This window comes from Leuresthes tenuis, unplaced genomic scaffold, assembly GCF_036924035.1.
Source record: "Leuresthes tenuis unplaced genomic scaffold, fLeuTen1.0.hap1 SCAF_15, whole genome shotgun sequence".
Lineage (NCBI taxonomy): Eukaryota > Metazoa > Chordata > Actinopteri > Atheriniformes > Atherinopsidae > Leuresthes > Leuresthes tenuis.
The window spans coordinates 1,969,508-1,983,061 of record NW_027325369.1 but is presented as its reverse complement, the minus strand read 5'-3'; the positions used below and the strand labels follow the sequence as shown (position 1 = coordinate 1,983,061).

General features: G+C 39.6%; 1 protein-coding gene across 1 annotated transcript in view; it reads right to left on the bottom strand.

Moving 5' to 3' along the window:
* Positions 1-13,554, bottom strand: part of prkd1 (protein kinase D1) — a gene marked incomplete at its 5' end in the record, with an annotated part of 142,793 nt that overhangs the window by 36,810 nt on the left and 92,429 nt on the right. Inside the window, 2 exon segments of the mRNA XM_072365213.1 lie at positions 5,215-5,321; positions 5,614-5,774. Coding sequence (XP_072221314.1) covers positions 5,215-5,321; positions 5,614-5,774 — 268 coding nt within the window.

Below are 13,554 nucleotides of genomic sequence, written 5' to 3'. Positions count from 1 at the left end.
TGTGAAATAATATCTGCAAAAAATTTATACTCGCAGAGTTAGGGATTATACACTATTAGGGTGTTTCTGATTTAACTTCTGTGTTCACTGCTGATTTTAACAGTGAAAATATTTACCTAAATAAACCTTGAAACCGATATAAAGTTAACTCTTACAGTGAATTATATCTACTGACTAAATTTCTGTGCATGTCCATAGGGATTTATAAAGGAAAAGTGCACAGATTGATACGTGATAGTTTTCATACATGTAGATATTTCTAAGCATTTGTCACAGATTCTATGACTACTTTTTCAGTTTGAAAGTCAGTCAATTCCTTATAGGCCTCATGGCCACTTACTGGTTTAAACCTCAATGAGTGGTTTGACCTGGACCTGGAGTGTCATGGTTACAATGAGGTACTGAGGTGCTACTTTCTGTTGGGACATTTAGTTTAAGAAACTGGTAAACACCTTATCCTATTGTTTGTGCATATGCAGAAACTTAAACAACACCAGTATGTTATTCAACAGGGAGTAAACTGGACTGGGACTGGATATTGTATTGTTATTATTTCCACCTTCCATGTGGGAGACCTGGGTTCAAATCCCCTGCATGAAAGGTACTACCTCTAGTAGGGGTCCTTAGGCTAGACCCCCTTACCTTATCTGCTTACCTGTAAGTCACTTTGGATAAAAGTGTCTGCCAAATACATAAACACTGATGTGTGTTAAAAGCTAACTATATTTATTCAGCCTAAACAGCTGTGATTTAGCTTGAGAATAAGTACATGTGATCATTGGTCTTTTAAAACTTTCAGCTTTTTTGGTCTTGATTTTTAAACTGTATTCTGGTTTGCTTGTGGGTAGGTGAGTCCTATTTTAGCTGATAGTTCTAAATACAGATATCTTTACGCGTTAAGAGTTTATTCTCTGATATTTCATTTCCTTTGGCTGGATGAGGTGGTGGCTGGGGAAGTGCTTTGTGAATATAGCTGAGGCTTGAGTGAGTCAGGCTGAAAAATCTGTTTGATAGTGCACGGAACATTTCAAGTCAACATTAAGTGCAGACGCATTTAGAGACATCAACATGAGTCACTCATCAGTCCAGAATAGCTTTTATGTTATGGCGCTCTCTTATGCTTGATGAGGATTGGGTCTCTCCACTGTTTCACCCACCTTTTATGCAAAGTTGGTGCTTTGGTGCCTGTTAAGAACTGGCTCCTGCTACTGTTACATCTACCTCCTGCAATAGCCGATTGGATGGTGTTCCAGCTTTCAGCACCAACTGCCAAAGCCTCTGACCAGTGCCTCTGGTTTAAAACGCTCCTGGAAACTTTTTGGTGCCATCGGTGGCTTTTGCGAAAAGCTTGTCCTTGGCTCGGAACTTGCTGAACTTTCTATGCTTAAAACATATTGTTATTAGTATTATATGGTTGGCAACTTATCAAGCTTATCAAGACTTATCAAGTCGTAACAAGCTTAAACTGATTTCGATATGCAACACTTATTTGATAACTGTAATTTGCTGATATTTGTAGATGAAAAAAACACCCAATCAGAGGAATTAATCATGGTCACACAATTTATACATCAGATTAATTTGAAAGATATGTTATTAACCTGTAAAATGATTGTTTAATGTAGCCGTACAAATTAAATTATTATGATATATCATTAGTCATAACTAGTCATTGTGTAAGGCAATTGGTGTGGGCTGCAATAACTTCCTGCACCACTCTATGTTGCAACGAAGCTGAAAAAACATGTTGTTAAACTGAACAAACTCATTGTTTGGTTGTTTAATCGCTGTATTATGTACAGCTGTCCCAAGCACCTCCTGGTCATCACTTTGTTCAATTTCATTGAGTCACGAACTCCACTGCTGATGCTGAAAAAAGACGGCTGCAGAGCAAATAGCACTTTCCACCAAATGTGTGTAGAAGTTTTGGAACGTCTGACAACCTTCTCAGACTCAACCCTTCAGTCTCACAAACTGTGAGGCAGTTAATAAACCAGGCGGTTGAGGAGGGATTCACTTGAATTTCCTGAAGTTTCTCACACACCAGTGAAGGCTGAAAAGCACTGGAGGACAAGTTTAACCAAGGCTGCAACAAGACGTCAGTAAAGGGTTGGCTGTTGGTGTGTTTACATGCGGTACCCAACATCATAACCTGGGTAGCACTTGTGTAATTCAATGTGGTAAACGCAAATGTAATGAAGCTCTTCCTCCAGTCAAATGTTGGACTTGTTGAAGCAGGTCGATAATGGCATCTTTTACACCACTTACTGGATGATAAGCAAACTGTTTTGGGTCCTTAAAAGTGTCCTCCACAACATTGGGACTTTCTCTTAAGTCAAGCTAAGATTAAAGAGATGCAGTACAAACTCACATGGCTGTGCCATGCAGGGCTGCAGGGCTTTGGGGTGAGAACATCGTGTTCCAGGTAAGTTTATCAAGCTGCCTTTTCATTTCAGACAGGCCTGATCTTTCTTATGCTGAATAGTGCATAGCGGCACGACCGGACAACAGAGGTCAGTTGGTCATCAATGGTGACACTCGAGTTCCTTGCAACCTGTATGTACAGGTCAATCCTTTATGCTGCAGGTTAATCCTCTGTGTTCATCCTGCTTGATCTATCAGTAACAGCCAAGCAAACCACACAGCCCAAAATCGACTCTTTATCACTCGTTCTGTAAGCTGAGACTCTCTGCGGAGGGCCGTGCCTGAATAAAAAGGTAATACACATGTTTCGTCTGTTTTATGTTGTGTCTGTAGTAGCTAGTAAATAAAAATGCATTTAGATGACTTTGTCTTGGTGGATGTTTTCTCATTGTAGTCATTCGAATTCCCTATGACTCATTTGGTAAATAAATAAAATGATACTCTTTAATTAATTAATTAATCAAACTAATTGTTTTACCTTCTGCTACTTCTGCCACAACAAACTCTCCCATTGTGTAAAAATTATTTTAATAAAAAGGTAAGCCTACTATCTAACCTAATTGTTTCTGTAACTGAGTCACCTCAGTTACCATATATAGAATAACATATTGAAGAATATAAACACATGAACTAAACTCATGATAAAATCTGTTGATTTTTAAACCTACTGATTTGTGTCTGAGACTTTTTCTTTCTTCCATGAGCATGAACTCAAAAGTGGCATTTTGGGAAAAAAAAAAATCACAAAAGCAATGATTATTAGCTATAATAGGTGGACAAGTAATGTTTGAAAGCTAGAGGGGTTTTGTTGGTGGAGAGTCAACCTTCATTTTTCACTTCCTTCAGACACAATGTATTCTGAAAGACTTTGAAATGTTTTATTTTTGTTTACTTCCACAATAGCTTTAAACTCTGCTACGAGTAGGCTTTAAAATCTACTAGGTTTTGGTGTGGAAAATATGTTTGCTTTAAAACAGAACCTGTCATTACACCAACTATGTACAAATACTTTCCTGTCTTACCGATGTGTTTCACTTCCCTACAAAAAAAACAAAATATTGTGGAGACATGACAGAAACCTACAGTATTGCCTTACTTTAAAATTTGTGATTGGTGTCACAAGAAAAAAAGAAAATCATACTATGTGTCCATCACCTTGACCACAATAAATCTTGTTTTTTTGTGTGTGGTGTCTTGCATTGATGACACCACCATATCAACTGGTAGAACAATGAGTTTAAATAAATGCCAAATTATGTTTAGTATACTGTAATCTACTATAAGAGTTTTGTTAATAATAAGGTGGAGAGATTTATCCAACTTTAATTTCCCATAAAATTCAGCAAAAAAAAATAAAAAATTTGTCCTGCAATAGGAAAGGTTCCACTCCGTTGTATCTTAAAATACATTGTTCCATATCAGGGTCTTCTGTTTAACCTTTTCTGAGTTTGAGTTCGGGAAACAAAATGCTCATCTTTAGGACTGGGATTAAAACTTTCCTTTTTGATCAAATTTATGGGCAGGGCTGCCTCACCAAGCCATCCCTTTAGTCATCCTTCAATATGCCTACATTGTTGAGCGACCTCCTACACTATTTTACTGAATTGGACCGTACTGAATTTAACTGATTTGGATTAAAGTGGATAATAAAAAATAGATTTGGATTAAAAAAAAATTAATTAAAATTGGATTAAAATGAGAATGAATAGGAATGCTTAACTGGGTGACCCTAAACCATCCTTAAACCTCCAGTGTTGCACTGAGCACTTCTTACTCTGAAGTACTCTGTACTCCCCACATATGTAACATTGTTCTTGTTAACTTGTGTTTCTCTTTTGCCTCTCTCTGAGAAAAAAAAGTTGGCAGTAGCCTACAGACATAATACACTTACAGGGCAGAGAGAGGGAAAGAGAGTAGTGTGTCATCCTTCTTGCTGTTTGCTGCTGTGTCAGAAAAATGCAGTCTGGACAATAGACATAAATCTAAGCTCTTGATTTGTTTCCCCCCAGACCAATTTTTGTTGTCTTTTTTTGCAACGGCAAACAGAAACAGTAACACAATATCACTGCATTTCTAAAGAAAGTCACATATTGACTGTTGCATCACATTTGATAGGCATAGTCCACATTTTGAGGTCTGACTGCCATGTGAGAGAGTCAAGATAGAGTCCCACCCACACCACTGGTGCCTTCAAGAAACTTTACTTTGAAGTGGTGTTTTTACATTCAGTCTGGGTTTTATTGTTTCTGTCTTACACAATTCCAGCTACTTGATTAGGGTTGAAATTTAAACCCAGGTAGTCCAGGAAAGGTATTTGAAGTGAGATAGTTAATGTTTGGTCTTAGAACTTCATGGTTAAGGTTACATGTAAGAAAAAATTTGAAAAAACATTGTGGCTTGCATTAAATGCATGAAAATATCCTTCTCCTCAGTTATTGGCCATAGATTACTGTGATGGTGGATATGTTTGCAACCAAACTTTAACCAACAAAATTAATTGATCACTTCAAGTGGAGCATGGCAATGGATAGTTTACAATCCTCAAATCTACCTGGATTTTCTCTTCAACATTATCTAAAAGATCTAATGAGAAACCAGCATTTACTAATATGTAATGGACATTTACATCCTGCTGACATATTCAGCTACTGATATTAATTTTGTGGTTCAGGTCGACTTTGGTTCCACTTTAGGCAGTATATAAAATTGTGTGCTAGGTTCAGGTAGATTGTATAATAGGTTTGTATTTGGGTCTTGACTACCACAAAGAGGTTAAGCAGTCTTTCATACCTTCCTTTGAGATTTTTTTCCAGGGGTGAGCAGGGTACATGAAGGCTGCGTTCTGGATCTGATCATTGATATCTTCATCTTCATTGAACGGGAATGTCCCACTGAGACTACAAATACAGAATTATATGACATGTTGAAGTGTTTTTGTAACTTTAACAAACTAGAATATAACTTAATTACTATAATGACTGATTACTATTATGATGATTATTCATTTTTTGTGGAAAAAAGAAAAAATATATATATAGATATAGATATAGATTACTATAGATTTACTAGCTGAGTTTTTTTTTTTTAATCAATTAAACTTAAAAAGATAAAGAAGGTGAAAGCAGGAATCAGAGAAAGGAACTAACACTAATGTACCTAAAAAGCAAATTTCATTACATAAAGCCCTACCTGACGTAAATGATGACTCCGACAGACCACATGTCGAGAGAACGGTTGTAACCTTTGTTTCTTAGGACCTCTGGAGCAAGATATGCTGGCGTGCCAACTACTGAGCGCCTGAATGACTTTTCACCAATGATTCGAGCAAATCCAAAGTCACAAAGCTTCACCTGCAACAGGACAATGGAGGGGTGTTAGAAAAATTCCAAATGCTCTGCATCAAATTTCCCTCACCAGTTATTGAATCTAACTATGGTTTATATCTGTAACTCTCAAAAGCTTTCTGATCACTTAAAATGAAGTTGTGTTCATACACTGGCTACAATCGTCAGCCAGTTTGGACTTTATAACTGCTCTTGATATTGCGGATACCACATTGCCCTGGGTCTTTTGTTTACATGTGTGACACAGAATGTAAACAAAGAGAGACATGGGCCAGAATTCTGTGCACAATCCAACTGAAAAAAACAACAAGCCTTGTCATGTTTCTTGTGTTTTAGGTTTGGTCTTTTCCTGTGTTTTGGGGTTTTCTAGGTTCTAGCTTTCCGTTGGTCTTCAGTTGCCCTCCAGCTACTTAACTTCCTGTTTTGTTTGTTTTTTCGCAGTTTCCCCCACCTTTCTTATGTTGAGTTTTACTTCCTTTCCTGTGTTACATCTGGTTTTCATCTCTGATTAGCACTCACCTGTATTAGATTTCCTTGTCACTCCCTCTTTTTATTTACCCCTTGGTTTCAGTTATTCTTTGTCAGATCATAGTTTCACTCTCGTTGTCATTAGCTTGTAGTTTATCTCCATGATCTCTGTTTTGGTAAAATAAAAATAAAAATAAAAATTTGCCAGCTGCGTTCATCTTTCTTTCAGTCTGCATATGGGTCCACTTCCTCTGCTTTCTCGTGATAAACCTCCTCTGCCCAACATTCTGCTCTCTAATGTTCAATCTCTGGACAACAAACCGGACAAGCGGCAGCACAGATTAAACACCAAAAAGACATCAGGAACTGCTTTGTATTCACAGAGAAGTGGCTGGAGCCCAGCGTGCCCGACTGCACAATCACGTCGGATGGGTTCACTGTTTATTGGACAGAACGAAGGACCAAGACAAGTTGAGGTGAGGGGGCGTATGCTTTATGGTTAACTCTTTGAGAACCATGAAAGTCTGTGTATTAGTAATGCACTACTCTCCGATTCTCAAGATGTCAAAATCAGAACCTTTTACCTCCTGAGGGAGTTTAGTGCAGTTGTCCATTCAGCTGTTTACATCCATCCACAAGCTGTTAAATGACGTCATAAGTGGCTTAGAGAACATAAACCCAGAGACAGTATTCATTGTCTTAGGAGATTTTAACAGAGTCTATATGAAGAAAGTTCTCCCAAAATACTTTCAGCATATCACTTTTCCTACCAGCTGTGATCAGACTCTGGATCATTGTTACACCCCCTTCAAGTACTACTGCAAACCCCTCCCCGCCCCGCTTTTGAAAAGGCCATTGTTCTATATTGCTGCTTCCTGCATACAGAAAAAGACTCAAACATGAAAAAACGGTTTCCAGAGACATTTACAAATGGGACAGTGAGGCCAAGGGTGTCTTACAGGACTGCTTTGAGACAAAAGACTCTGTAATGGGTTGTATCAGTAATTGTATTGACAATGCTGTTCCCACTACCACACTAAAAGGTGTGTTAAGGTCAAGTCACGGACCTCCACCTTTAACTCAGGTGAGTCTAATGTCTACAAAGCAGCCAGATATTACTTCAAGAAGTCAATCCGAAAGGTCCAGTCTGGATTACATATTCTTCATATTTAGTATGGTCATTCTTCAAAAGCTTGTGTCCAAGCTTTATGACCTTGGGCTGGAGATATCCATCTGCAAATTAATTTTCAGCTTTCTCACAGTCAGGCCCAAGGTAGTGAGAGTCAGTGACCTCACTTCCTCTTTGCTGACCCTGAAGACAGGAACGCTGTAGGACTGTTTGCTTAGTCCCCTCCTGCAAAGCTCCAACACCATTATTAAGTTTACGGATGACACAACCACTGTGGGCTTTATCACAGACAACAACGAGATACTGTCCAGAGAGGAGGTGAAGGCACTAGCTATATAGTACCACTTATGAGGTGGCTGTATATGTGCCAGGAAAAATCCTCCTCATTGCTGATACCTTGCCCCGAAGCCCACAAACTTACACAAGAGAAGAGACTGACACATATGGCGAGGTGAAGTGTAGCTTCAGTGGTACAAGGCATCTCAGCATCTCCAAGCAGAATGGAAACTCAACTCAACTTTTTTTTATAAAGCCCTTTAAAAACAGCCGTGGCTGAAAGAAAGTGCTGTACATGAATAACAACACGAAGTACAAGACATAAAACATAAGAACGATATAAAACAATAATAAACTATAATATCAGAACAATAAAAATAATAAAGCAGAAACAGAGTCTCATGCTGGGTTAAAAGCCAGAGAATAAAAATGAGTTTTAAGACAAGTTTTAAAAATGCACAGTGAAGGGGCTTATCTAATGTGCAATGGGAAGTTGTTCTATAGTTTTGGACTGGCAGCAGAAAAGGCTCTATCTCCTCTGAGCTTCTGTTTAACTCTCTGTACCTCTTGGAGCAGCTGATCAGGTTCAAATTTATAAGAAGCGGATGGTCTGAATACAGTGGAAATGCAGCACCGAATGTCAGAGCATATATGAAGTCCAGTATATCCAGTGTCACTGAGAGTCAACATCCTACAGAAAATACATGATCGACATCAGGGGCTAACAAGCAAAATCATTGGTTTGGTGGTGATGTCATGCCATGAACAAAAGCAGGCCCAACAAAAAGAGCCACTCATCTCTACACCTTTGCCTGACCGTCCATGGAAAAGAATAGCTCTTCACCTCTGTGTACACAACAGAAACAACTACCTAGTAATATCAGATTACTACTCACTGTCATGCCAGGTCTGTGTGTGTGTGTGTGTGTGTGTTCTTTGTTCCTGCTTTATTTTGGTTGTCACTTCCATGTCTTATTGTCATCATCCTAATTCTTTTCACCTGTGCATCATTGGCTTCCCCTCTGTTAGTGTATTTATACCCCAGCCTTTGTTCGTTGCGTGTTCATCTTGTCATTTAGTCATTCGTTCAAAGCATTTATTTCAAGTCTAGATCTCACGTTATTTGACCCCTTTGCATGTTTTTTGACCAAGGATTTTGCCAGCCGATTTTTTACTTCTGCCTATCTTCTCTTGCCTGCCTATGTATCAGACGTTGGAATTACTAAACCGACACTGATTTTGGAATACCATCTGTTTGAATTGTGCATTTGAATCCACCAGTTTGGAGCGTAATACTCATGGTTCCTTCGAGGTGCTGCACCTATCATCCACAACAAGGACTCAAGTCATTCAAATACTTAAAGCAACCTTTGCAAGGTTTGGGATCCCGGATGATGAAATGGGTGACAATGGTCCTCAATTCTCCAGTGCAGAATTTCAGGAGCTGGCAAGACAGCGAGACTTCAAGCACATCATGTCTAGTCCTCACCGTCGTCAGGGAAACGGTAAAGCGGAGAGAGCAGTACAGACTGCAAAGAAAATCCTCTGACAAGAAGACCCTGTAATAGTGCTACAGATCAACTTCCTATCCCACTATGGAAGTCAGTCCAGAAGAACTGTTAAGGGGGAGAAAGATCAGAGCAACATTCCCCACATTAGAGAAGAATTTTCGACCTAAATGGCAAAACAAAAAGACTGTTGAACAGAAGGATGCTGGTGAGAATGCTATACAAGCTTTCTATTATAATCGTCGATGTAGAGCCAGACCTTTTTCACCAATACGACCGGGAGACACAGTCCTCACCAAGCTGGATCAGGAAAAGGCCTGGGTAACACCAGCAGTTGTTTCAAAGGAGTGTGTGACTCCAAGCGTTGCAGCAGAACCACTGCTGTCTCACACACACACACATGCACTGACACCAGGACAGTATCGAACCAGAGCTGGAGGACTGTGCAGACCAGTCAACAGGCTAGTCCTGTACACAGACACTGAGGTGTCAATCATATGGCCTCTGGCGGGATTAGGAAAACTGAAGGACTTTCTTTTTTTTCTTTTTTTTTTTTTTTAAAATATAAAATAAAAAAATGAGAGAGAGAAAGAAAGAATTAAATATGTATGTTAACTGGAAATCATTGTGTGACTGTGAAAGTGCCTTGGTTAAGTTTAATGTCATAATGTTTGATTTGATAATATAAGATTGAGTTAAGTAAATATAATTTATAGAGTCTAATATTATTATTACAATTTATGGCATCTTGTGTGGATTACCTAAAATAGCCTACAGGGGAAATGTTTTCAGGGGAAATGTGTTTATTATAGAAGTAGAATTTACATGCTAAGGATACATGTTATGTTTGAATATGAAATATTTTCTGGCTGTTACTGTATGTGTTTATCCATCCATCCCTTTTCTATACCCGCTTAATCCATCGGTCCAGTCGTGGGGGGGGTGGAGCCTATCCCAGCTGTCATCGGGTGAGAGGCGGGGTTCACCCTGAACAGGTCGCCAGTCCATCACAGGGCCACACAGAGACAAACAAGACAAGCAACCACACACATGGCCACACTCACTCCTAAGGACAATTTTAGAGACACTAATTAACCTAACATGCATGTTTTTGGACGGTGGGAGGAAGCCGGAGTACCTGGAGAGAACCCACGTATACACGGGGAAAACATGAAACGACTTCACACACTCTACTCTCTTTGCTTAGTGTACTTATGACATTATTTTTGTTGTTAACTTATTTTTCACTTTCACATCAGGTTTATCTAAGTAGGTGTTAGGGTGTTTTGAACTCGTCTTTTCTCTCTTCTCACCCTTCAACCAACCGAGGCAGGCGACCACCTTTTCTGCTGGAGCTTTCTTCCTGTTAAATGGGAGTTTTCCTCTCAACTATCGCCTTGTGTATGCTCAGGACATTGGACTGACACTGGCACAAAGAACTGAAACTGCAGTGAATTGGCTACTTTTCAGTTTGATTGGAAAATCATGTGGGTGGCTGGGGTTTGTTGTTTATGAACTTTGCAGAGAGGGAACTTTCAAAATAAAATACTGTGGTGGAATCACCGTTTTAAAATTTGAAATTCAGTGTCACCGAGGTGAAATTGTATGTTTGAGAAACACTATTGATCATATGTGGCATTGTTCACACCCATGTAAAGTGGACTCCAGGGAAAACAGATCTCAGAAGATTTCAATAAATATTACTTGACCCTTTCAAGCATAGTAGTTACTACAATGGACAAAAGCAGTTATTTGGTATAAACATGAGTGAGGTCGGTATAACTGCATATTAGCTTTTCTGTTGGTATCATTGGCCAGCTTTCAATTCAAGCATTCAATAACAAAAAGTATGTTTTGAATAAATGCTGAGAAAATGTTAAAACGTTTTGTTTCACAGTGAAGCCTACAAATACACTCAAGTTTGTCGTAATTTATTTCTGAAAGGGTTGTGCAATGTCCACAAGAGTAGACACATTAGTAAAATGAATAAACCCATGAACACAAATAAAATAAAACATAACTTTGCATATCCTTAGCTCTAAAAGCTTAATTGGTGATTCGAGAATTAGACAAGTGAGTGGGAGTGAGTATGTTTGTTTTGTCTCATTTGTCTTTGTGTTTGCCTTCCGATGGATTGTTGACCTGTCCAGGGTGTACAGGTCTCCAGGTCTCTTACCTGATGGCAGCTGGAATGGCTCCAGCCCCCTTATGACACAGATGGATGAAAAAATATGCATAATTTGCTGATATTTAATTTCTTTGTGAAACACTGCTGACTGATTCATGTCAAAGGGACATATTATGAAAAATAAATCTCTTTTTCTGTGCTTGAGAGCATATTTTTGTTGTGTCAAATCTCATTTTAAAAAAAAACACACAACAGTGCTGTTTATGAGAAAATACTGCATCTCCAAGATCAAGCCATCTTACCGTTGCAGTACCTTGGAAGAGGAAAGTTAAAATTGAGCTTTTTGCGTTACCATGAACAGAAAATTCTCTGCAATTCTATATTTCATATGAGAAAGACCATAGCTAATGTTACATTGCCAATACTTTTGTCTGGCACTGACGCAATACCCCAACCACCTTTTCTGGCTTATTTTCATGCAGAGGAGCAGCGATTCTACTCTGAGCCAATCCCAAATGACCAAACTCCTCTCTCTATCTCTAAGGATGAGCCTAGCCACCCTTCAGGGGAAGACCCTGCAATATTTTTTTTGTATTCACCACCTCATTCTTTTAGTCAGTACCCACAGGTTATGAGAATAGGTGAGGGTTGGAAATTAGATTAACTGGTAAATCAACAGCTTCATCTTCTTTCGCAGCATTCCTCCCCATGACAAATTAGAACAAAATCTGCATCTGCCGATGCGGCCCAAAAACACCTTCTACCTCTTTGTACCCCTTTTTTTGTGGAGAAGACATGGAGACATTTAACTCCCTTAGTGATTTACAAAAGCTAAGCGGCCCAAGATGACTGAATAATAAACCCTCTGGCTCTTGGCTATCACCTAGAAATGATAGTTTCTTAGAATCAATAGCCGCATTTGGACAGAGACGTTCTAAGAACGCCACACTCAACAACAAAACAAAAAACTCAAAAAGTAAGCAGAGAAGAAAACAACACCACCAAGAAGCTGATATGGAGACTGAGGAGGCCACCGTGTTCATGGTGTTTGTAGCTGCCAACCACCAAACACTTATGTCATATGTGTTCATATGTGCACTTTGAATTGTATGTGTACGAATTGTGCTCTATACATAAACTTGCCTTGCCTTCCTATGCAACCCAGAAAATAGCCTGTCTCTGAGAAAGAGCTAAAATTGTTATAGAAACTGAGGGCCGTGGTCTCCAGTTCCTGTATGTCCGAATGCGCGAAAAAACGGCCCTATTCCCAAGAAGGTTATAAGAACTGCAAAAGGTTCCTACAGTGGGAATGCGCAATGCACATTGGAAATGCATCTAACCTACCACTGGCAATACGAAACAAGCTCTCATTGCAGTTATAGATGTACCGAATTGCCCTTAACAAGAGGCCCATGATGGACATGGTCACAAGCCTTTGTCAATTCCACAAAACACATTATTACTGGTTGTGCTATGAGGGTAAAGAGCTGGTCCGGAACGAAAACTGCATCGCTCATTCTGATTCTAAAGTTTTCTATCTGCTGAACTCCTCTCTCCAACACCTGTGTTGAGACTTTCCCATGGAGGTTCAGAAGTGTGATTCCCCCACCAAGGTGTCTGACGGTTTGCCAGAAACGATTTGAAGCTGAGTGAGAGTAAATGTCCATGGCCTCACTATACTCCCACCACACCTATTTTTTTCCATTCTGCATAGCCTGTCTGTACCTATTAGCTGCCTCTGGAGTCCCAAAAGCTAATCAATAAGACTCCTTCTTTGGCCTGACAGCTCCCTTCATTTTAGGTGTTCATCGTTGGGTTTGGGAGTTACCAATCACCTAGTGGTTGTAGCTCTGCACAGCTGCCTCAACAATGGAGCCCCGGACCTTGGCCCACTCAAAGTCCTGGGGTAAAGCCAGTAATGACAAATCTCCTGGATTGGGACCTCTGGCAGACCTCCCCAGCACACATTCACTCGATGCTAGGATGCACTGAGCATATTCCAAATCATGTGATTTCTTTTTAGGATAAAATTTTATTTTTCATTTGATGTCATTTCATTGATAGTTTGATACTGTGGCTTTTTCCCACCGCTACAGCTGCTTCCTCTATACTGCTTCTACTGCCCAGCTGTGCTTCCACCTCAATGGCAACTCGCATCGCCATGCCTACTCCTCTGCCTGACTGCACCTCTACCTCGACAGCAACTCTCACCAACAGGCTTCTTCTGTCCAGCTGTACCTCCACCTCTATGGCAGCTTCCACCACCAGGCCTACCCG